At 47.4% G+C, this 23,426-nt stretch overlaps 7 protein-coding genes across 7 annotated transcripts; 4 read left to right on the top strand and 3 right to left on the bottom strand.

Moving 5' to 3' along the window:
- Positions 1-4,561: 4,561 nt before the first annotated feature.
- F4813DRAFT_397564 (WD40 repeat-like protein) lies at positions 4,562-6,995 on the bottom strand (the record flags this gene model as incomplete). The annotated part of the gene is made up of 6 exons (XM_049247953.1): positions 4,562-4,877; positions 4,938-5,199; positions 5,252-5,537; positions 5,601-5,968; positions 6,017-6,744; positions 6,800-6,995. The coding sequence occupies 6 exons, from the start codon at positions 6,993-6,995 to the stop codon at positions 4,822-4,824; spliced, it is 1,896 nt and encodes a 631-aa protein (XP_049098326.1). The 3' UTR covers positions 4,562-4,821.
- A 1,405-nt stretch (positions 6,996-8,400) lies between these two features.
- F4813DRAFT_390729 (mitochondrial Rho GTPase 1) lies at positions 8,401-10,349 on the top strand (the record flags this gene model as incomplete). Its single annotated transcript, XM_049247056.1, has 2 exons — positions 8,401-8,410; positions 8,479-10,349. 2 exons carry the CDS (start codon positions 8,401-8,403, stop codon positions 10,347-10,349), a joined length of 1,881 nt encoding a protein of 626 aa, XP_049098325.1.
- A 420-nt stretch (positions 10,350-10,769) lies between these two features.
- F4813DRAFT_133753 (heme peroxidase) lies at positions 10,770-12,538 on the top strand. Its single transcript, XM_049238743.1, has one exon. The coding sequence runs from the start codon at positions 11,309-11,311 to the stop codon at positions 12,350-12,352; it is 1,044 nt and encodes a 347-aa protein (XP_049098324.1). The 5' UTR covers positions 10,770-11,308; the 3' UTR covers positions 12,353-12,538.
- Position 12,539: 1 nt separating this feature from the next.
- On the bottom strand, positions 12,540-14,381 carry F4813DRAFT_133575 (zinc-finger of the MIZ type in Nse subunit-domain-containing protein). The gene is made up of 2 exons (XM_049238742.1): positions 13,003-14,381; positions 12,540-12,932 (listed from the first exon to the last, which is right to left on the bottom strand). Exons 1-2 carry the CDS (start codon positions 13,954-13,956, stop codon positions 12,669-12,671), a joined length of 1,218 nt encoding a protein of 405 aa, XP_049098323.1. The 5' UTR covers positions 13,957-14,381; the 3' UTR covers positions 12,540-12,668.
- Positions 14,253-15,869, bottom strand: F4813DRAFT_133437 (uncharacterized protein). The gene has a single exon (XM_049238740.1). The coding sequence runs from the start codon at positions 15,653-15,655 to the stop codon at positions 14,549-14,551; it is 1,107 nt and encodes a 368-aa protein (XP_049098322.1). The 5' UTR covers positions 15,656-15,869; the 3' UTR covers positions 14,253-14,548.
- Positions 15,870-18,896: 3,027 nt separating this feature from the next.
- Positions 18,897-20,057, top strand: F4813DRAFT_364092 (uncharacterized protein). Its single transcript, XM_049243776.1, has 2 exons — positions 18,897-19,223; positions 19,292-20,057. Exons 1-2 carry the CDS (start codon positions 19,154-19,156, stop codon positions 19,558-19,560), a joined length of 339 nt encoding a protein of 112 aa, XP_049098321.1. The 5' UTR covers positions 18,897-19,153; the 3' UTR covers positions 19,561-20,057.
- A 128-nt stretch (positions 20,058-20,185) lies between these two features.
- Positions 20,186-23,176, top strand: F4813DRAFT_133307 (RCC1/BLIP-II). The gene is made up of 2 exons (XM_049238739.1): positions 20,186-22,734; positions 22,793-23,176. The coding sequence occupies exons 1-2, from the start codon at positions 20,901-20,903 to the stop codon at positions 23,038-23,040; spliced, it is 2,082 nt and encodes a 693-aa protein (XP_049098320.1). The 5' UTR covers positions 20,186-20,900; the 3' UTR covers positions 23,041-23,176.
- Positions 23,177-23,426: the final 250 nt, after the last annotated feature.

The following is a 23,426-nucleotide window of genomic DNA, read 5'->3' as shown; positions in this document are numbered from 1 at the left end:
TTTTAATTCGGCAGATTCGACAGCATGTATTATTGCTTTGGAAGTGACGCCTGCACTTGGCGGAAAGGTGGCCAAGGGATTTCGTCCACGAAATGTGAACGGTAAGTGGTGAGAGTTGGTCATGAGTAGAACCTGAGAATATGTTGGTGGGAGAGACAGGATTATTAAAGGAGTATAAATCGAAACAATAGAGACAAGCTGATCTTAGCGTCCTTAGCAGTTACAAAGAGCATGGAACAGCTCGCAGGGACATGTATGACACAAAGATACGAGGAGAGATTCCTAGCGTGTGGGTACTGATACTTTTAGTTATATCAAGTCCCTTGATATCGGCCTTTTTTATTTTTTTTCTTTTCTTCTTTGAGGATGGGTCAGGTCTGATGAAATAGGAATAGACAGGACGGGAGGGACTGGAAATTGCAACGGTTTTGGCGACGGGAACTAAATTGTAAGTCACTCATCCATCATCCAGCAGTAACCACAGCAGCAACCTAGCAGGAGGCAGAGGATAAGGATAATTCCGCCGCCGCCGTCGGGCAGCTCGTCCCATTTTTCTAGCTCGTGGGCAGGTTTTTCCCTCTCTCTCATGCCCAGCGTTACATACCAGCCAGTCAAGAGACTTCGTAAGGGTTAGAGGGTCAAGAGGGTCTCAAGCAACCTTGAACCTACGATTGCCCGATTGCCAGGGGCAAAAATGGAACTTGGCTGGAACTTGGATCGGCTGGGTTAGAGACGGTGATAGCCGGCCGGGATCTACGCTTGAGGTAGATCATGAAAGGGAAGTAGAGAAAAGAATACATACAACACCTCCTATATTCAATGTAGGCCAGCTAGGTAGATACATGCACAGATACATGCAGTGTAATGGATCATGGAAGCATGGGCCGCTATGGTGGAAGCGAAGAAGGAACCCACCGTTGCGGCGGCTGTGCATCATCTTCCTAGCACCTTCACCTTTTTAATGCTATTTTTTCCTTATTTTTCTCGTCTCGATTTGTTCAAGGGGGTAACCACCATCAGATTTTTTGGTGTGTTAGTCCCCTAGTCAGGTGGGGCTTTCAGAACCTGATATCGGCCGGTCGCACCTACAGGGTGGAGTACGCCGCTTGCTACATGATACATACATACATGTACCTATGTATGGACATACATGTATGTAGGTGCAGGTGCATACTTAAAATCGTTTCGTGGTGTACGAGTCACGCGGTGGAAGGTTTGATAGATTTAATAGGGTAAGAACAAACTTGAGGATTATGTATTCAACGGACAGTTACGTACATGGATTCAAACTATGAACCTAATTCAGCTTTATGTATTCACTATTCCATGTCTGGGGAGGCAGGGAGGGTGGACTGATCGTCACCAAAGCCACAATTATATTAAATGTGTTGCAATATCATCATCACCTGCGAATATTTAATTGTCTGTCTCTGCTGCGATTCGAATTCTAACGAAAGACGGGCTTATTTCTCCTACCTGTGAGGCCGACTGACCCCTTCGTGTTGGTTATCTGTGTAAATATCTTGATAACAGAAAGCCCAGGAATACCCACGTGTACGTATTCTATTCAAGGACTGAGACCTTCTTAATCATCTGGAATGACCACATCATGGTGTGTTGTGCCGTGCGGAGTTACGTTCGTTCGTTCGTTCGTTCGTTCGTTCGTCTGCAACACCCGCATATGTATTCCCCTTGATATGTTTTTTCACCTCAGCTCCAGGCTCTCCGCGTCTCCTATTGCAGCAGCCAGCAGCCAGCAGCCAGCATGCAATGCAGGTCACCTCCAATGTCTCTAGCCTGGACTTGCGCCCATGGGCGAAGCTGACCTGCCGTACAACTATTGTACAACTATTGTACAGAATGAATATTGAATATTAGTCGCCGCTCACAACCAAACGTCAGCAATGAAAGAAAGTTTTCGAAATAGGAAAAACTCCATTTACATCCCAAAAGGGGTGTCTCCCGACTTATCCACGAATTTCCGTGGGGGGAAACTCCGATTCGGCATCTCAGTGCTAGATCCGTTGTTTGGCTTGGCGGTGAATACCGATAAAAGTCACCACCTCATGAGGATCACGATCTCTCTAGATCGTTCTATATCTGGCTGCGGGTGGCTTATTCTTGACATGATCAGATAATTGCGGATCCATGCGCCAAGCTCGATTGGCTCAGCAGATGCGACCTTGTATGCATGGTTCCTGGAGGCTGTTTTCTGCCTTTGACATTTCATTATTACCCTAACGCTTTTCCGGGTCTTACCAACATCGCATTCGGCCAAACAAACAACCGTTAAACCGAAGCAATCAGCATAGCAGCTACCGAGGTTGTTGACCACTGCCCCGGCTCTGACTGATCTCCGGAATAAGCTACAACGGCATCAATATCTACCACTCATATTTCGCGTCTCACCTAAGCCCCTATTTATGTACCAGTCGTCTATTATCTATCGACTCGCGCAGTAATTCGGCCTATGCAGCGAACTACGGAGGATCGAGCCGTAATCGGTTGACTACTAATACTTACCAAACTAATAATCTCAGAGCTAAATCTAGAGCTAGAGGTCTAATCCCTCGAATTTAGCTAGGACGAGACTTAACTTAACACTAGACAAAGCTTGGCTCTTGTTAACGTCATACACTATCAACATATCGCAGCATACCTGAGCATACCTGAGCATACCTAAGGTATGATGTACAAAGGCATTGTCTACTAACCTACCAATTTGCCAAGCTGGTGAAAGATATTTAGCTACTTCGTTTGCATTCCAACGTCTCGTCTACTACCCGCGTTAATAAGATCTTATCACATGAAGGATCTTAGCGTATCGGTGGTATTTAGCAACAGGGCATATCTACATTTAAGTATATAGTGCCAACCCTGCCAACCCTGCCAACCCTACCTAGGTGTTGAGGGATCCCTATTCTTGATCAGGTTCTTTCAGCTTTAGCTAGTTTGCTAGGTACATATACATAGTATGTGTGTGACTGAGCTAGTATTGGCTATCAAGAGGATGTCGGCTGACGACAACAATGCCTCTCTCTACCAGGTAATGTTCTTCGATTTCGCAAGGGATAAACCTTATCTATGTTCTGGTGTTGTTACGCGTATTGTACCACGCGGGATATTCCATATATCCCGCTAGGTTTGATCAGAGTATCTCGCTCAAGGTAAGCGGGGCCCTGCCCAACCCTGTTATACGTATTTTTCATACGTACGATGAAGGTGTCATTGATTATTGACGATAAAGAGGCTGGACTATGGAGGCTATTTTCAGCATCATGGATCATATTTTGTTGGGCCTTGGTTTCATTGTTTAAGCAAGGGGCTCGTTCCGTTAATCTACGTCGGTAGTAGCTCCTAGAGAGACTCGACACGGTTTTTCCCGATCTATTACAATGGAGCCACAGACGAAGCTATCACACTAACAAAATACCCAACGCGAATCTTTCAAAGTGCCCAGGCGGGCTGGCGGGTCAAGCTAGTACTGAGCCCTATGGCGACTAAGTGGATCACGGTCTCATCAACGCAGGAGGCTACCGTGGCCGGCTGCTTGCGTGGGTAACTTTAAAATCTTGCTGGATTTTAGATATTCTCAAACATCCTTCGATACCACGTGGGGGGCACATAGCATTTACCTATTTGGGTGTTGCTCGGTGCTGTGCCTGAAATATAAGAGACTAGGTTAAGTTATAGGAGACTAACTATTTAAAAGATTAAAACAAGTCCATACCGACGGCCATCTATCCGTGCGCAACATGGTCTCCTCGCCGTTATCGACGGATTGCCCTTTTCAGGACTAAACCTCAGCCGCTGTGTTTCCGGTTCATCTGCTAGCCCTACCAGTACATAGTAGAGAAGAATTACCTAGTTCGTGGTCTGCCGGAACTGGGATCTGAAGGGCCGAATCATGGCAAAACCTTGTTGAGGCTCTTTTAGGCGCGGTCTAGACGCGGGCGCCGCGCAGAAAGGAGGTGTACCGGTCCCGGGCTGCTTGCGCTCCGTGTCAAAGGCCCTGGCCAACCATCTCCACCGCTCCCTGCACGAGCTACATACTACATGCTACGTATGCTATGCTAGCAAGTTTGGCTGAATCTGACCTGGTTGGCTGGTGACGAAGGTACGAAGATAAGAAGACACACGAGGATTTGATAATAAAGCGAAACGCCTTTCACATGCTTTAACTGTTGCGAGCTCCTTGCATACGACATATAATATTTATGTGCGTAGTGTAGGAGCCTCATATAAAAATGCATTCCTGACATCTGTGATGACACGCACAGCGGCTTTCCGGATCTAGTCATCCCGTCACACTGTAGATCTCTCGCGTATCGACTCCTAGTCGTACTGCACCGTAGCAATCACAACACAGACCTCCTTTTTTTTTTTTTCATTTCCTTTCCCTTCCTCTTCGCAAGAATCAACCTTCGCCGCCGATTTCGTGCGTATCATACATATGTAATGGACCTGATCTAACCTGACCTGATTACCTCAATCTCCTATCCACTCACTGTTTGAGAACTGCCGGGGTTCCACACTTACACCGAAAAGCCACCGGGCGAATCTTCCGAGCGGGAGGCGGCAGGATGCAGATTTTGACGTTTTGTTGGTGGCTCCTATCGTAACATCGCCCCATATGCAGTCTGAAGTTTTTTTCTCCTCTGATAATACAAAATCGCGCTCGTTTGTGACTAACAGCAATGCGCGTTCCCGCTTCGAAGCCGCCACTCGCAATCGTTTGATTAAACGAATGCAGATACCAAATATTGGCTAGGTTTTGCTTTTGAGTGGAGCTTGCCACAGTAGTAATATTATCTTGTTATATCACAAGTCTGCTTGAGCTATGGAGTCCGCTGGCCGACTCCAAGTTCTGATGTGACCTAAAACGAATTCCGTCAATATGCGTTTGGCATCGGTTTCGCTATGGTAGCTACACTTACCCGTCTTACAGCTCGTCACAATAGCCTCTTCGGTGAACTCTATCCAGCTTAATGGATGCTTGTCCGCTAGCTTGGTCAATACGGGTGGAAGTATCGCAGTTCTTGATCGCGGCTCAACGGGATGATCAATCATGTTTTCCTCCGAGTCCACCCCCGAGACAACAGAATCTGACCGTAACCTACTAGTCGATGTGCCCTGAGTCTCAGCACGCTGCAATATGGGGAGTCGAGAAGAGATAGAACCGCGCTGCCGGCTCGCCGTCTGCGACTATGTCAGCAAGTTGACTTGTAACATCCTATGGTGAGAGACGCACCGCCTTCGGTTTGTGCAACATCCCGACATTAAAATCCCAAAGACATAACCGGCAGTCTTCACCAACACTGCCAAAGCGATAGTTTCGCTCATCACATCTCCAGGGATCAAACGCAACAGATGTAACCCATGACTGATGACCTTGACATCGCGCTATGAGTGACGTTTCCGAGGGACACCAGATCGAGATCAGGTCGTCTTGCCCTCCAGTCAGGACATACTTTCCGTCCGGCGACCAACATACGCATGTGAATCCGCCATAATATGAATTATATAGCCCAAGAAGCCTACAACGTTGTTAACAAATCATTTCATCAAGATTTTGGGGGATTGATCTTCTTATCACCCACTCTTCCTTGAGATAATCAATGATACGCATTGTGCCATCCTCCGATACAACGGCGAGGTGGCGGTTATCGGGAGAAAATTCGAAGGCGTTAATCCGCTGGTTTGACAATTTCCAAACGGCTACAGGGTTGTTCTTCTGGTTCTTGGAATGCACCGACTTCAATACATTGATCGCTTTGTAATGATTCACAACTTTAAGAGTCGAGATCTCCCCATTAGACTTGGTCTCCTCCTCATCAGGGTTAAAAATTGCATCCTCTTTCTCTTTGTCATAGACGACTAAGGATCCATCCATATGCGCCGCGAGAAATAAATTTTCTGCTCCGGGGATCCAACGGATTTGAGAGACCGGTGTCTTGTTGATAACACCCTATAATTCATTAATTAAACTCTCCGCAGACGGGATCGAAACTCTTACATTCTTATTCAATCTTGTATATCGCTGAGATACAGGCTCCCACCATATGATCTCGCCTGTTGAGAAGCCCATGATGATATCAATGTGGCTCGAATTCTTCGTAACCAGGTTAACATCATGACTTAGGCAATGCGCTTTTGTAAATAAGATCTTAGTTAGGTAATCGGCCTTCGTAGGAGACGACAGATCGAGCCACTGAAAAGCTCGGTTGATGTTGGCAAAAGCAAACAATCCATCGCTTGGCCGGTCAGCCAGCTTTTTCGAGAAAGCCTCGTTAATGATGACCCGCGAGATGAAGGACGAATTACTCTTAGTCATGTTATTCTTGGGTTTGCGTCGCTTATTGGGGTCCTTAGTCCTCTCCGGCACGAGTAGAGCATTGCCATCGCCGAACGCTGGTGCCGAAATTGCTGTAGCTGATGTTGATGGTCCTCCCTCACTCACAGATGTGCCCCTTCCCTCACCATCACTACTCAGCTTCGCGTCGTTGGAATAGCGTCCTTCACTCGGGTGTTCGGCGATGCTCGGCGATAGTGTAGTTGTTGTCGGGGTTAGCTTAAATAGAGCCGGAGGTGGTGTGCGAGATTCCAAACTGAGGAGAGAGATCTTGGTCCCAGCTGTAGCTGGTTGCGGTGTCGTCGCTAACGGGTTGGGGTTAACAACTGGGGCTTCCGACGGATGGGGTGGTGGTGTCGCAAGGAGAAGATCTTCTTTAAGCACGTATGTTCCTATATCATAGCCTCAGCGCTGGCTTCATACACTATCTTTCTTGAACTAGCATACCCTCTCCAGCTATGAATTGGTCTTCGGGGTTGGATAAAATGTTATTCGTCTCGATCATGGGCGTAGCATGGCCGGCAGCAACAGCGGCATTATACGCTGCCTGCGTAGGATACCTAGGCGGAGGCGGTAGCACACTATTTTCGAGAGAATATATGAAGTCATTAGCTGTCTGAGTACGATAGTAGCGGAGGAGCATAACGCAGTCTATACAAGACGAGGAAGGCTTACAACATGATGAGGGTTTGCCGAATACCAATTGGGAGACTACTCGATAACGCGAAAATAGTACTGAAGCACTATATATTTCGTATAATTTGAATTGCAATGTCTAATAAGACAGGCCGTTGCTGAATTGTTCAAAAGCGAGATGCAGGATTGGAGTAATCGTTGAGTCGTCTTAGGACGGACGTAAGCTACACCAAATCATATATAACGCCTATGTGAGCATGTCTAATGTGAAACTGGAAGATGTATTGAAGCAAGATTTTACTGCTGATAATCAAGTTGGAGAAGAGTGCGATGAGATATCATAGTATGGGAAGGGGAATGTGAATGTGAAGTTGCGCATTCTCGAATCGACAGGAACAACTCCCATGTTGGGAAGCTTCAGGGTCAGGTTATCCAAGTTGAGCAGGGGTATTGCGTCGTTCGGGAAGTTGATGTGGGGTAATCCAAGTACTTAACAAGCCTAAGGCATTCGGGATCATGGGGGGATTTTGGTTTTAATGAGGGGAAGTATATAATACTTGAACTACCCCGAGCAGGTGCTAATTACCTCATAGCTCGCGTGTTTTTGTAGGAGGTAGGTACCTGCCTAGGTACATAAGATAAAAGAAGTAACGTATGTGCCCAGAATAGAAGCCTCAAATTGGTTGTCGATGGCAAGTGCACATATGCTTAACCCGTTCTTCGGGAGTCGGGAATCGGGACTTAGCGGAGGGACTTGCAGACGTCCACGGGCATATGTACCTCTTTTCGAGGCTGCATCCCCTCCTGTAATAGAAGAAGTTATATAGGTGATGTTCGTCTAGGATACGCCATATCAATTTTCAACTTAAGAAATTGTCTTTACATTTTGGCAGAATGAATGAATTTGGACTTGGTTATCTTTAATAAGAGCCGACTGGGCTTGGCTATAATTTACATATTAGGTAGGTACATATAAGAACCTCATGGACATCGTGGATCTGTACATTTACATTCATGTACCTACATATGTACAACGGAAGGTCCACGGGGACATATGGAACTTTATATAGGTACGTACCCTGTCTAATCAATCGGATAATCGTCATTTCAAAAAGTTGAACCAGAATACGTAGCATTCGCATCCACTCGAGGGTCCAAATAATACGATCAATCCACTTTAGCAATCTTCTCTCCTGTTCGCGAAACAGAGAACAAACCAACACTACGCCTCTTGACTGCTGCGTAGTAAGCTAGGATATTCTCTACTCTTCTCTACCAAGCTCCAGTTCTCGTTCTTCAGTATCCAAACCACCTTCAAGATCCTCATTGCAGATTATTTCGGGTAGCTTTGTGACGAATGGCATCGTAACGACGGAGCTCCATTTTGCTGGATTCCTTGCATCTTGACCAGTATGGCAATAGGTATGTAATCCCAATCCCAATTCCACCCGTCACGACTGTAGATGATTAACAGTATTGTTTCTATATAGTACGTGTTTGCGTCTGCGGAGATGAAGGGACCGGCAAATCGAGTCTCATTGCGTCTCTTGTCAAGGATGTTTTCGTGAGCAATAAGATACAACCTGTTTTACCCCAGATAACGATCCCGCCGAGTATTGGTACTCCTGAAAATGTCACTACCACCATCGTCGATACGTCAGCGCGTCCGCAAGATCGCACTACTCTGCGCAAGGAGATCCGAAAGTCCAACGTTATTCTCCTGGTCTATTCTGACCATTACAGCTATGAGCGGGTTGCGCTCTTCTGGATGCCTTATTTTCGTTCTCTCGGCGTAAACGTCCCTGTGGTCCTATGTGCCAACAAGTCCGACCTCACCGATAATACCACTCCGCAAGTTATCGAAGACGAGATGCTACCCGTCATGAACGAGTTTAGGGAAATCGATTCCTGTATACGAGCAAGCGCCAGGGAGCATCAGAATGTCAACGAAACCTTCTTCCTCTGCCAGAAAGCCGTTACACATCCTATCGCCCCGCTCTTCGACTACAAGGAGGGTAATCTGAAGCCAGCTTGCATGTCAGCTCTGAAGAGAATATTCTATCTCTGCGATAAGGATCAGGACGGCTATTTGAATGATGATGAAATTCAAGAATTCCAAGGAAAATGTTTTGAAAAGCCCTTGTCTCACGAAGACCTTGATAATATCAAGCTTTCCATCGCTAAAACTGTTCCTGGGTCGGATACTTCAAAAGGGGTTGACATGCGGGGCTTCCTGCAACTCAACAAGATATATGCCGAGAAAGGTCGACATGAGACCATATGGGTTATTCTACGGAAATATCATTATACTGACAGTTTGAGCTTAGAAGATAGCTTCATTCATCCTAAGCTTGACGTCCCAGAATACGCCTCCGCCGAGCTGAGTCCTGCTGGCTATCGCTTCTTCATGGATCTCTTCTTACTTTTCGATAAAGACAATGATGGAGGCTTAAACGATCAAGAACTCGATGCTCTGTTCGCTCCCACCCCCGGCTTGCCTAACTCCTGGGTAGAATCCTCGTTCCCATCTACGACCGTCCGTAACGAAGCTGGACATATCACTCTGCAAGGGTGGCTTGCTCAGTGGAGTATGACGACGTTCCTTGAACCTAAGACCACTTTAGAATATCTCGCATATCTAGGCTTCGAGCCTCAAAATACTAGGGAATCTCTTACGTCAGCTTTGAAAGTAACGAAACCCCGTAAGAGGAGAAGACGTCCTGGCCGGGTTGAGCGGAACGTCGTGCTATGCTACATCATTGGCGCGGCAAAATCTGGCAAATCGTCTCTTTTAGACGCGTTTCTCAACCGGCCATTCTATAGCTTGTACCATCCAACCATCAAGCCTAGAAGAGCTGTCAACAGTGTAGAGCTTCAGGGTGGCAAGCAATGCTACCTTATTCTAGAAGAGCTCGGGGAACTTGAACCTGCGATACTAGAAAACCAGGCAAGGCTAGATTCTTGCGACTTAATTTGCTATGCATACGATTCGTCGGACCCAGACTCCTTTTCACATATAGTTGACCTTCGAAAGCGGTTCCCACAACTCGATGATTTGCCCTCCATCTATACGGCCTTGAAAGCGGACAAGGACAAGACAACCCAGCGAAGCGAGTTGCAACCAGACCAGTATACGTCAAACTTGATGATGAGCACGCCGGTCCACGTGAGCGTAACGTGGAATAGTATTGGCGAGCTCTTCGTCGCCCTGGCGGAGGCTGCCACAAACCCGAGCACAGCATTCCCCAAGAGCGAAGAGCCGCCACCCGACCGATCAGGTTTATATCTTGCTCTCGGGGCGACAACTTGCGCAGCTGTGGCTGCCTTCATGATCTGGAGGCGATCGACGAACTCTGCTTAGTATCTAGGCATTTCTAAGACTAACCCCGTTTTCTATTCATTTTTAATTTTATCGAACTGGCATTTATCAGGAGCATAACCCGTCGGATATGAAGTACGTGGAATGCGTAGTTGGCATCTAGTCGTTTCCATGATCCCTACTTTCTTAGTTTTTCTCTACGTGATACCCCCATCTCTACTGTCGTTGACCATACTAGTATTAGAAAGACAGTCACTAAATACATATACCTAATGAATATAATTCCAAAGACATATCCCTTTGGAACGCCAATGCGTGTTCTCATACATCAATCATTAACACATTAGTCCTTGGTCTGAGTTGAAGCCAAGGGTTCGTTTACGTATGTACATACAGGGGGACAAACACTAATGTTCTGGCATTCCTATGAACATACGAATACTTTTACTTATTTCAGTTCCCCGGGATATACAAAATTGACTTACTGCAAAGAAGTTTATTGGAGTATATATGTGTTTTTGACTGGTTTTATTTGGTGTCTTCTTTGCTACAAGTCACCCCTTAGCACGGCATCAAGGGTATAAAGCAAAGTCCACCTACAATAAACACCAGCGCGTCAGATAAACCGGAACCACTTATGAGAAACCAATATCTACGTTTTTAATATCGATGACACGAGGAGAGAAGTGGATCACTAATGATAACACCAGCACTTAACTAAATAAGTCTAACGCGATGGGGCCGTGGCGCTGCCGAGGCTCCTCGGGGATGATTCGCCGAGCTTCGGATTGTTGAGTTCGAGGTTGTTATGCTCATGCTAGTCAGATATGGCTTCATCTAGTTTTTCTCCGGTTTTTTCATTAAGAGTTCTACGTACAAATCGACGCTGCTTGGTTCCAACGTCTAGCTCTACCATAAAACAAATTATTCCATAAGGGATTTATATATATCTATCTACCTTATAATAGAGATACACTTAAGACTATCAGCTGGAACTCGACATGGCGCAGGATAGCAATAACCAGCAGCCCACGACGGCACAACTGGACGAGGTTAAAGCGGCCGTGCGCCAGCTCCTGCATCAACCTGACTACGACGATGGATCCGCGGGCCCCGTGCTTGTACGACTTGCCTGGCACGCATCAGGAACTTACTGCGCGAAGACTAACACGGGAGGATCGAACGGCGCCGGGATGCGCTACGAGAAGGAAGGCGGCGACCCAGCCAACGCCGGCCTCCAACACGCACGCGCGTTCCTCGAGCCCCTGAAGGCTAAGTTCCCATGGATCACATACGCAGACCTCTGGACGCTCGCCGCCATCGTCGCGATCAAAGAGATGGGCGGGCCGGAAATCCCCTGGCAAGGCGGCCGCACCGACTTCACCGACGATAGCAAGATCCCCCCGCGGGGGCGGCTCCCCGACGGCGCCCAGGGCGCCGAGCACCTGCGCTTCATCTTCCACCGGATGGGCTTCAGCAATCAAGAGATCGTGGCCCTATCGGGCGCGCATAACCTCGGTCGGTGCCACGGAGATCGCTCGGGGTTCGAGGGCAAGTGGGTGAACAATCCGACGCGCTTCTCAAACCAGTACTACAAGCTGCTGCTTGCGAACGACTGGAAGAAGACGACGCTGCCGAGCGGGGTTACGCAGTTCGTGTATGTGGAGGAGGACGAGGGGGAGGGGGAGGGGGAGAGCGCGGCGGAGAAGACGGAAGGGCTGATGATGCTGCCGACGGATATAGCGCTGTTGTCGGACCCGGCGTTTCGCCCGTGGGTCGAGAAGTACGCGGCGGATAAGGATTTGTTCTTCGAGCACTTCTCTGCCGTGTTTGCCAAGTTGCTCGAGCTGGGCATCGAGCGGGATGCGAACGGCAAGGTTGTCAACGAGGAGAATGCCGAGGAGGGGTACAAGAGCGCGCCGAAGAAGAGCGATGCGGCTACGGCGCCGGGAGATCAGAGCCCGGGCCAGGTTGGCCACGAGGCGCGTCCGTTGAAGGAGGATAATGAGAAGGCTCGGAAGAGGAGGGAGGGCGCGAAGCTATAGAGTATAGAGATGGAGGGCTTTTGTAGGCTGGATAGATGTGGTGCGTGTCGTCAGGGCTGTGCATATATGTATAGACTAACTAGACAGAGCACAAGTCGGCGTCTACATAGAGACGGACTGGTCGCATGTGTTTAGAAAGAGATCATAGAATAGATCATAATATAATTCACCGTTGATGAGAATTTCATTTGCTCTGGTCTTGGCTTAAGCTATCTCAGACGTTAGGACTACGATCCCGTCTTAATAAGTCCTCCATTATCTCACCAGATGGAGGATACATAGGTGAGCTATGTCTCCTATGCCTCCTATTCGTCCTCTACTGTATAAGGTCATCGATTAATTGCTGTCCTCTGCTTCTACCCTCTCGTTCTGACTTGATGTTGCGGCCAGGAGTCGCACTCATACGCGAATCGCCCTCGACGTCGACATCCTGTTCACTCTCACCCTCACCATCATCACCCTCACCATCCTCATCTTCGTCCTCGTCATCATCAGCCATACTCGCGCGCTGCGAGGCCAGTTGTCGCTTGATTCTGCGCAACATGACCGGGTCGGGATGGAAATCAGAAACCGACACCTCCTATAAATAGGTTAGCTCCGTTCGTGGTGTTGAGGATGTATTCGCGAGAGCATGTTAGGTAGGTACATACCTTATTACAGCCTGTCTGTGGACACCGTGCTCGCCCACGTTGGGTTTGGAGAAACTGGATAATCGAGTCTTTCTCGAACGTGTGCTTGCACTTTATACTCGTATACGGATCCTTCATGACCACCATGGACAGGGGGCAGTGGATGTCAAGGTGCTCCTCGGCAACAATCAGATCCTCGTCTTCACTCGCCTCGTCCTCTCCCCCGTTGTGCGAAAACCATTTAGATGCATCTGGCAACGGCTTATTGCCTCTCCCGTACACGGCGTCGTGCCAGAAGCGTTTGAAGCCAACGTAATCGTTGTTTGTACCGTATCTCTCATACGGAGTCTTCGAGGCGTATTCCTCGGCCGCCCTCTCCTTGGCTCGCTGTAGTAACATTATCGGGCTCGTGATATTAGCATCTGCCATCTCGTCGTCGTCGTCGTCCTGGTGTCTTTGTCTTCGGGCCGCATTCGTAGCTTCAGCCTCAACCTTCTGCGCCGTCCCCCGTAGCGCTAGGTTACTGTCCTCGAGCTCTATCTTCAAGTCGATAACGCTCTGGACGGCGAGGTTGCATTCGTTTGTCAACATGGGTACGTCATTCTTCAGCGCCAACACGGCTTTCTCCTCGGCCCTCTCCCGATCGTTCTTTTCATCGCGGCCGGCTCGCTTTTCCTGGAGGTTCTTGAGACTCTCTTTCCTCTCCTCATATTTGTCGTTGATATTTTGCACGCTGGCGCTCAGAAGCTCTATGCTCTTGTTCAATTGTTCCTCGTACTTTCGCATATCCTTGCTCGTCGACAATTGGGTTAACGCGCGTATAGCTTCGGCGCTGAGGGGACATGCGAGAGGTTCATATTCTGGCAGCTCGACAGGGCCGTTGTCTCGTTGGATACGAGAGGATGATGTGCTCGGTCGGCCGCGATTATGCTCGGCGGCGGATTGTAGCCGGCGGCTACCAGATAAGAGGGGCATGTCTAGGTACTTTCGCAGAGAAAGGTTGACGGATTAGAATTGAGTGATGTACGGTGATTACCTCAAATAAATGCACCTAACATATAACGGTAAACTTTCAATATACGCGCCGAGTCGCGTCTAATCCGAAAAGTGCATTTAGATAAGATAAGATGCTTAAGGTAGTGTAAAAACGTCACTGTGGGGTTCTAGCTCTGCCTAAGTAGTGGCAGTGGTGGCAGTGGTGGCAGTAGTGACCCCCAGCAGATGCACTAGGTTCCATAGAGCAGATGTTCAGCTTCTTCGTATCTTCATATCTTCGTAATCAAAATGCCATTAACCATTCGGAAGATGATTGTACACGCCCGTTCCATTCTGTCATCCCAGAGGTATCAAATTCTCTCCCTCTCCCCTTCCCCTACCTATTTCCTAAAACCAAATCATCAGCCCATCCTGTAAAACCGCTGTTTGGTTAAAATCAGATCTTCCTATACACCGTTTTACCATCACCCGTTGTCCTCGGACCTCCGTGACCCAGGCCTGTATCATCATTACAAAGTCATGTAAATAGAAATAATCCCCGACGAAATCTTAAATAAAGCCCGGCGTCCATCTAGTCGCCGTAGTCACTCTCACTTTCGTTTCCGTCGTCCCCCGCCATCTTACCGTGGACCGCATATAACGCTTCGATCCATGTATCAAGCATGGTATTCAGCGCTCGTTGCTGATCTTCGTCCAGCCGCATATCCGAAATCTTATCTCGTAATCTCTCGTAAGCTTCTATCATGACCCACACCTGCAATGAGGAGGTTTCTGCATTTGGTCGAAATGCCGACCCTCTGGCAGCTGAGGAAAGCTCTTGGCCAAGTAGGTCAACACAGATCTGCAGGCTGGGGCTCCCAGGTGTTCCTCGTCTTCGCGGCGGGATTGCTGGTACTTGTTGACGAATCTCTCGAGGCGATGGCAGCTCGGGCGTAAATGAAGGTTTAAAGGAGACCGAATCCACCTCGGAAGCCACCAGCGTCCCATCATCGGAGCGAGGAGATGTCCTCACAAGCAGTGCATCGGGGAAGTCCCGAGTGATATCTTCTCGTACGGCTTGATTGTCTAAGCTTGCACGGTAAGACTCTCCCAGGCGTAACGGTTCAACTTGGTCCGTGTCGTTCAATATCGAGCAACTCGACTCCAGCAAAGCCCTATAGGATTCTGCGATCTCCTCTACGCCCGAAACCCTATAAGTCGCCGTTTGCTCTCTTCTCGAACGGCCTTCTAATTGCCCTATGTGACGGACGGGCGTCTTCGCATATCTTCTTGTTACCGACGAGGCTGAAGGAGGGTTGGCGCATGAGGCCCTCCTATCAAGATGTCTTCCCGAGTTCGTGTCATCAATGGCGAGATGTGCAAATTCGGGAATGACTTGCATAGAGTGTCGTAGCGACTTCTCGATAGGCTGCACAGGTAGTTGACCACGACAGAGAGATCCGCTCTTACGGAGCTGCTCGAGCCATTTACCATCATCACGACTAGGTGTTGCTGGAACCACCTTGATGTCTGCGTTGGTGATAGCACCAGGCTTCTTGGCGTTGTTGTGGTCGTTGGGCTTGTACCAACGCTGAGGGGCGCCGATCTTCTGGAGCTTCCTCCGCAATTTCTTACCAGGGCCTTCCGACCTGGCGGGAGTAGGCTCTACGATCACCGTGGATCCCCTGTGCCAATTCATTGTGAATTGAAGATTTGATTACATTCCCGGGAGAGGAATTTCGATGGATAGAAAGGCACGGCGGGAAACGCAGTGCTATATGACAATACGAAATACGAAGATGAAGATGGTGTTGTTTTTAGCGACTTTCTATTGCCTACCTAGAGTTACATTTACCTAGCAGGAGTTTTTTTAGGGCGATGACGTTGGCGTATCGTGGGATGTCAAAGAGTCTACAAACCCACCACACTTTTCTAGTTCAGGCCAATACGAAAACCGGCTTTGCATAGCCCCTAGGTTAGACACCAAGTAGCATTGGCGGATTGGCTGACCTGCATATGCAATCGTGACGGCCTTGTCCAAATGCAACCCGTCGAATTGAGGAGCCTTGAGAACTATCAAATGTACAAAATGTACATATTTGTTTCCAGAGCCGGATAAGATCGGCCATCTGTACGTTTAGGTACACTTGGTTGTCAATACATCTGATCTAAGACCAGTCGGCTGGGTTTACCAAGCTAATCAAGCTATCAAGTTAATCAATCATACCTTTCATGGGGGCCTAAAGATATGCCCTTATGATCCTCCCGCATCGTATGTGTGCAACATACTTATGGTATGTCTCTTTGGTCTTGGTGTGGCAAATGGTCCAATCGTTAGACAGCAGCTCGGCGTGGTCGGCGTGGTTTGCAGGGATCATTCAAGGTATTACTATGCGGTAAGACTACTGATACGAGTTGGTCGAGACTATTCGCTCTTTTCCATCTCTGGGCTGGTGTTGGGTGAGCACAGAAATGCCAAAAAGGCAGAATTTTTACACAGCTCACAACCCCAGCCTGCATCTTGATGGTTTTGTCAGTTCCATTTATATTAATTAGTTTCTTTAGGGGTCGCACTGCTCTGCCTCCTACCGAAAATGGCCGCGATTAGATTCTAAGAATATTCTTATTATTAGAAACGGCGTATGGAAAAGCTACGACACCGCCATTCCTTCGCATGTATGTCTTTGGTATTGACTGAATGTATGTCTTTGATCATCTGCGAACTTCCTCATGTCGTTATGATAGATCTGCAGCCCTGTGGCGTCTACAATCCCTTCTTATTAGCCCCCAACCACATCAATCGGATTCTCGGATCCTGAGGCCATGAGGAAAATGAGGGGAACTCACGGACTCATTCTAGCAAATTCGGGCACCTATAGAATCACTGCATATGTAGAACATTACTGGCTTGTTTTTCTGTAGTATCCAGCTATGTAATGGTAGCACATTCTCACAGAACTCCAAATTACTGTACTCTCTTACTAGCTAGTTATCATCAGATCTATCATCAGATCTATCATCAAAGCGTTTAACTCTGGTTTTAATCATTTGACTATTGATTCCCACCATGTAATAATTAACCGCCATATCCCACGACATAGATCCTCTCTTTACATAGCGAAGAAAATGAGCTACTAATAAGTGGGATTCGTCGGGGGCGATCCGAGATTAGCGCCCAAGTCCCACCAACACCAGTCATTGCTCGTGCTAATCTAGCAAACCGAAGCCGAGATAACCAATTATTATTTATTATAGTCACTTGAAGTATCTCGTTTGAGGGGAAGAACCCCTCGCCTGTCGAACACAGCGTAAGCGCTTTCTCGTAGCAGAACCATGGTGTAACTTAACATGAATATATTCAACCTATGGATTATGAGCACCGAATCTCACATAGGTACCTACTAATACCCCCATTCCTTCCGGGAATCCCTTTTAGGGAATTCGAGTTCCCTTAGCATTAGTCGCTGCCTTTCTTCCGCCCCCATGATCCCTATGTAAACAACCCACGAAAGAAGGTGTCTCTAGAATATTCATATGCATCAATGGTTTCCTAATAAGCCTTCGCGTACGAGGATCTAATGATACTTTGGTCCTAGTTATTATAATTGAAACATAATACAATAGGCGCAGCATGTCTTCGAGTCGGGTTGACTCAAATCCCAACGAGGCTTACTTACAAGCTTGTACTACCTGCTATATATGGTAGCAGTTATACTCGTTATTCGGCTTGCCACCTATTCTTGGTCTATTACTTTTACTTATGCTGAAGTGACCAAGTCTACCTAGACATTAAGGAACATATGAATAATATGTGATGTTCCAGAGCAAGGGAACCTTCTGGTTCTATTGTGTACGGAGGATTATACTCACGAGCTTACGCTAGATTAATGTATGGAATCAGTTGTGGACAAGGGATTTACACCATCTGTTCTTCCACTTACATTTAGTTTTAATTGATACTGTAGAGACGTACTACATGAGTCAGGTTTAAGACGTGGATGCTTTTTCTTAGTTAACATTCAATATTCTTATTACTTGTTATATCACCGCTAGCACCAGGATTCTACATGAGACATCTGGAATAATGGATGGTTTCGGTATATCCAAGGCAGTTACGGGTTTCCGTAACTTGGGTCTAGAGTTACCGAATTATTTCCATATTTGACAGGGCTACCTCATGACAACGATTGAATCATAAAGCAAGTGACGGATGGAATATTATGAATCAGTACATGTAGAAGTAACTTCGCGCTAGTATCACTACTGCTTGAGTTGGCTTGAGAGCAGAGAGTGGCACGGTCTGCGAACTTGTCTTGCAGTGGTTTCAAGTAAAAGGTACCTGATTAGGTTGACCAAAGTATTCTTTTTATAAGACAAATCAATGAAGTTAGGGTGTTTTATGTAACCCGATGTCTTACCTACTGAGTTCCTGACGATAAACCACAAGCACGTTATTATAACGTGTAGAGTAGAATAGTACTCCATCGAGCTCAATAAGAACGGTAACCTTAGCACTTCAAAATACAAAATAACGTGACAATGAGGGGATTGGGATTTAAAACCTTACTAAGGTATTTAATACGTAACTAGATGTATTTTTATTTATTCATTGGTGAAAGTCTAAGTACGGGACGAAAAGTGGAAGATATATACCCCATCAGCAAACAGAACCAGAGCAAACCCAAAAAGCAACCAATATTAATAGATGGTGGAATTCATGAGCTGATAATGTAGAGTGCGACTAGGTCGAATCAGACCATCCAAGCATCACTAACTGACGATGTTTCGAAAGTTCAGCCTCATTAGGGTCTAGATCTTCCCTGAGTACGGGCAACTAGGCGAACTAGAACCTGGCGAAAGTAATCACAAAGGCTATCATTGGTCGATGATGCTACTCCAAAGAAATGTTGACCAATCAGAGTAGATATGATTACCTATCCCTCCAACGAAGTTCGCCTAGTGATGTCAGTGGCTGTCTTATATTGATAGCAATTATTGTTGAGTTCTTAGCTACAAAGATACTGTAACATCAACTAACTACGTATATAAGACCTAACTATTATCTGCTATAGTTTCCAAATAATAGACACAGATTCCTCAGCACTTAGTCACACCTAATCATCTTCATACTCATCTTCATACTCATAATCATACGTCTAACACCTACCTCATCTACATCACATCCTATTCCGTCACAATGGCAACCGAGGTTTTGAAGGCAACACCTACCTGCTGCGGCAAGAACGCTGGCGGCGAGTGTGTCTGTGGTAAGTTCGAGAGTCACCCCATAGAGTACGAACCGAGGTAGAAAGTGAACTAACATATTCATTCGCAGCTAAGCAGGCTACCTGTTCCTGCGGTCAGAAATCCGCCCTCGCATGCACATGCGAGAAGGCGTCGCTCGAGAATATCCTAAGCGGTGCCCGATGCTCGTGTCGAGCTCGCCCTGCCGGTCAATGTACCTGCGAGAATGCGTCCAAGGAGAACGGTCCCGTTGCTGGTAGCACTTGCGCATGTGGTGCTCGCCCCGCCAGCTCCTGTACTTGCGAACGCGCCACTTCGGATTCAAACCCGAACGAAATCGACTTTACCACGAAGAAATAACTGGTCATACGAGGCTGAAAAATACCATGGGGGGTCGGGTTTTAAGGCGGCGCTACTGATTGCAAATGATAATGGTTGTGGCGGCATATACTGCTATGTAAATGGCTTCGATAGGATTCTAACTATAGGATATCGTCGCCGGAGTTTTGGAGTTAGGCCGCTGGTAGTTAATAGGAATATACCTGATCATCTTTCGTGATTTAATCTCAGGCTTGCGAGATCCACCTTGCCATTTCTACAAGCAACTCTATGATGCGGGATCGACGATAGAAATACTTTGATTTGTGGATATAGGAGAATACCTACATACATGTATGTTGCGGAGGCTTGAAGTTATGATTGGACGTAGTTTCTGTGATCAACTGTAAGGAAAGAAGCATAATGCCTTTGTATGTATGTCGGTTCGAACTGGAATTAGGGATGAGAGATACGTATATCCATATATTATATATTTAGCTAATTTTAGCATAGATCAAAATGATTGGCTCCTTTTTTGATTTCTCTTATTTATTTTTCTTATTTTCTCAAGTACGTAGGTACATGATGAAATTGATTGGCGATTTCCCTGTTCTTCCTTCCCCTTATCGCTATTTTTCTGCCGGACAAATCTTCAGACTGCAAGGATCACAGAACCCTAGGTGCCCGGGCGGTGAGGAAGCTACTTGTTTGCACTTGCCTGTACTTTCCTGAACCATAATTTGATTGGGTTTGGAGCTTCCAGCTGTATGCACCTTCCAAGCCGCTAAAAAGCTATTGTGGGTCCACAACGCGCGACTTCCCACTGTTTTGGTGAATACACAGTTACATCAGTTTGCTGCATGCGGCCTTGGGCAGTTGAGCACAGCTTTTTCACCTAAAAATTTCCACCAGCGCGTTTTTCTTTCTATCTCACAACATTCATCACCGAAAGCATTCATCCTTCTTTACCTCGAGCACTTCTTTTCCAATTGTTCTCCAATCTAACAAAGAAGAGATCCTATTTTTCGGCCATTGACTATCACTCTCGCCCTGGTCCTCGTGTTTTGTGACTTTCCAAAATTTCACTACGACCACGTCTTGTCTGACTTGTCAGCAAGACGCGATAGTTGCGTTACTTGCGCACCATAATCAGCAAGCTCTCAAACCATTCACACGCCTCACCAACACTTCACTCTACCCCTTACTCAATACTTTATCCACACTTAACATCATACCTTGCACTATTTAGCATCGCGCACCTCTTGACGACAGTGTCCTCAGAAGTCGCGCATACAGACTGCTAATCATTCATTCTCTCCCTACTATCGTACTATCCCTATTTTCCGCACTACTGTTTACGCGACTTGCAAACGCGACGCACAATGCCTCCGAGAAGACTCGCCTCGGCGCCATCCGGTACCAAACCGTTGAGCAAAAGGTCTTCTGCGACTAGGGGAGCTCCTACTAGGGCCAAAAATGGTCGCGGTGTAGTGAAGCAAAGTATCCACAACAAAAGCGATGATGGCGAAAAAGATGAGGAGCTAGAGCAAGAGCAAGAGCAGAGTGAAGATAAGGAGAAAGAGCAGGATGTGAATGAAGAACAAGAGCAGAATGACGATGATCATGCCGAAGAGAAGGAAAAGACGAAGAAGCAGACTGAACCCACCCGACGTGGACCAAAGAGGGCAACTGGTCGCGTCACCCGTATTGCTAAACCCCCTGCAGCCCCTGCGGCTCTGGCTCAAAGACGAACTGCCTCGAAAGTACAGAGTGGTTCTGGAAAGACCAGCGCGACTGCAAAGGCTCGTCTTAAGCAACTCAACCTTGATAGCGAGGCTACTCGTCGGCGCGACCAATCTATCTCCGAGTCGAGTGGATCGCGTGCTTCCAAGCGCAAGAGAGAAGAAGTTGAGGACGAAGATGAAGACGAAGAACCTGAGGAAGCGCCCAAGCAAAAGAAGCCTCGTGGTACTCGAGCTGCGCCCAAAAAGATCAGAAAGCTCAAAGCCGAAGAACCCAAGCCAGTACCTATATCAGCGAAATCTCGCGATACTAGCGTGACTACCGGAAGCGCTCCCAAGACTGCCCCCAAGAAGGTCACACCGCGCCCGCGTACGAGAGGGCCTGGTGCAAGAGGTGTACCTTTTAATGAGGTGCCTACTAAACAGTTAGATGTTTTTGTCTTTGGCGAAGGATCATCGGGCGAACTTGGTCTCGGTAGTACGAAATATGATGGAAGAAAACCTATCGATGTAAGGCGACCTCGAATTAACCACAACCTCAAGGGCGTTGTCGCTATAGCTTGCGGAGGTATGCACTGTATTGCCCTGACCCATGATCAGACTATCCTCACATGGGGTGTCAACGATGATAGAGCGCTCGGTCGCGATACTTTCTGGGAAGGCGGTACTCGCGACGTTGACGACGAGGATGAAGATGATGAAGATGATGATGACACCGGCGTTAACCCTAAAGAAAGCACTCCTGGAAAAGTTGATCTCAGTATCTTACCTGAAGGCACCAGAATTGCCCAGGTTGCGGCTAGCGACTCTGCCTCTTTCATCCTCACAGACGACGGTTGGGTCTACGGCTGGGGTACTTTTAGGGGTTCTGATGGTATCATCGGATTCAGCGAACACGCGCGAATCCAGGAGACACCTGCGCTCGTCCCTGAATTGAAGAACATCACTAGACTAGCTTGTGGTTCGAATCACGTCTTGGCTTTGGACTTGTCCGGCAAAGTGTTCACCTGGGGCAGCGGAGGCCAATTCCAGCTTGGCAGGAAACTGATCTCTCGTCTCGCAGGCCCGGGTGTTGGACTTGTTCCGCAGCCATGTGGAAGATTTACTAAGAAACATCGTGCCGTCAACGTGGGCGCTGGTTCGTATCACAGTTTTTACATCGACAGTGACGATCAGGTGTGGGCCTGGGGCCTGAACAACTATGCACAGACTGGCCTTAAGGAACATACCGGCGAAGACGATGCCATGGTTCTCCAGCCTCAAGTTGTTACATCACTTGAGAACCATAAGGTCAGCCAGATCGTGGGCGGAGAACACCATTCGGTTGCCTGTACGACCGAAGGAAAGCTGCTCACCTGGGGCCGTGTGGATGGTCACCAAGTCGGGCAGCCGTCCAGTCTATACAACGAGGAGAATACCGTTTTCGATGATAACAAAAGACCTCGAATTCTCTTGGTGCCGACCGCCACTGATGGTATGTTTCCCCCTATATTTCATGTCTAGCAGTCGGTGTGTTCTAATAAACATTATAGGAATCAAGGCTACCTTTGTTGCTGCTGGTACAGATACCAGCTTTACTCTAGATGAGGCGGGCAAGGTTTACTCATGGGGTTTCTCGGCGAATTACCAAACTGGCCAAGGAACCACCGACGACATTGAAGTTCCGACCGTGATCGACAACACTGCCATTCGTGATAGACGAATTGTATGGGCTGGTGCTGGCGGTCAGTACTCGGTTATCGCGGCTGAAGCTGAGAACAATGTACCTAACGGTCATTGAGAGTCATTCTAAGTTAGACCAGATCACGGCATAGTGTTTAGGAGCGATGGCATACGAGGATGAGATGCTGCATTAGTATATATCCTTCGCATCTTATACTCATTGGACTCAAGGGCGTTTAGGTCTAGTTTGAGGTTTTGGCTGGTTGCTGGGCATGGCTATAATTCATGAGGATTCATCAGGATGATGCACATAGCAGCGGACATATGAGCAGTTAGGCAGGCCTGTTACTATCAGGCTACGAAAAAAGGCTCGTTGCATTTCTTGTACTTATGAACAATAGCATCGTCGGGGTTTCTCCGACTCTTGTACAATATCGATCGTGCATCGGAATAGCGAATTTGAGTTGTGATTCAGTTAAGGCATTGGATGTAGGAAAGCCCCTT

Source organism: Daldinia decipiens (genome assembly GCF_022478715.1).
Source record: "Daldinia decipiens strain CBS 113046 unplaced genomic scaffold F4813scaffold_23, whole genome shotgun sequence".
In the NCBI taxonomy this organism is placed as follows: Eukaryota; Fungi; Ascomycota; class Sordariomycetes; order Xylariales; family Hypoxylaceae; genus Daldinia; species Daldinia decipiens.
The sequence above is the reverse complement of the archived record's forward strand: the minus strand, read 5'-3'. Positions and strand labels throughout refer to the sequence as shown.

Coding starts and splice junctions, on each gene's coding strand:
- F4813DRAFT_133575 (XM_049238742.1), bottom strand. CDS start 13,956: ATGCCCCTCTTATCTGGTAGCCGCCGGCTACAATCCGCCGCCGAGCAT. Junction 12,933..13,002: donor CACAGACAGGCTGTAATAAG/GTATGTACCTAC, acceptor ACCTATTTATAG/GAGGTGTCGGTTTCTGATTT.
- F4813DRAFT_364092 (XM_049243776.1), top strand. CDS start 19,154: ATGGCAACCGAGGTTTTGAAGGCAACACCTACCTGCTGCGGCAAGAAC. Junction 19,224..19,291: donor TGGCGGCGAGTGTGTCTGTG/GTAAGTTCGAGA, acceptor ATTCATTCGCAG/CTAAGCAGGCTACCTGTTCC.
- F4813DRAFT_133437 (XM_049238740.1), bottom strand. CDS start 15,655: ATGAATTGGCACAGGGGATCCACGGTGATCGTAGAGCCTACTCCCGCC.
- F4813DRAFT_133307 (XM_049238739.1), top strand. CDS start 20,901: ATGCCTCCGAGAAGACTCGCCTCGGCGCCATCCGGTACCAAACCGTTG. Junction 22,735..22,792: donor GGTGCCGACCGCCACTGATG/GTATGTTTCCCC, acceptor TAAACATTATAG/GAATCAAGGCTACCTTTGTT.
- F4813DRAFT_133753 (XM_049238743.1), top strand. CDS start 11,309: ATGGCGCAGGATAGCAATAACCAGCAGCCCACGACGGCACAACTGGAC.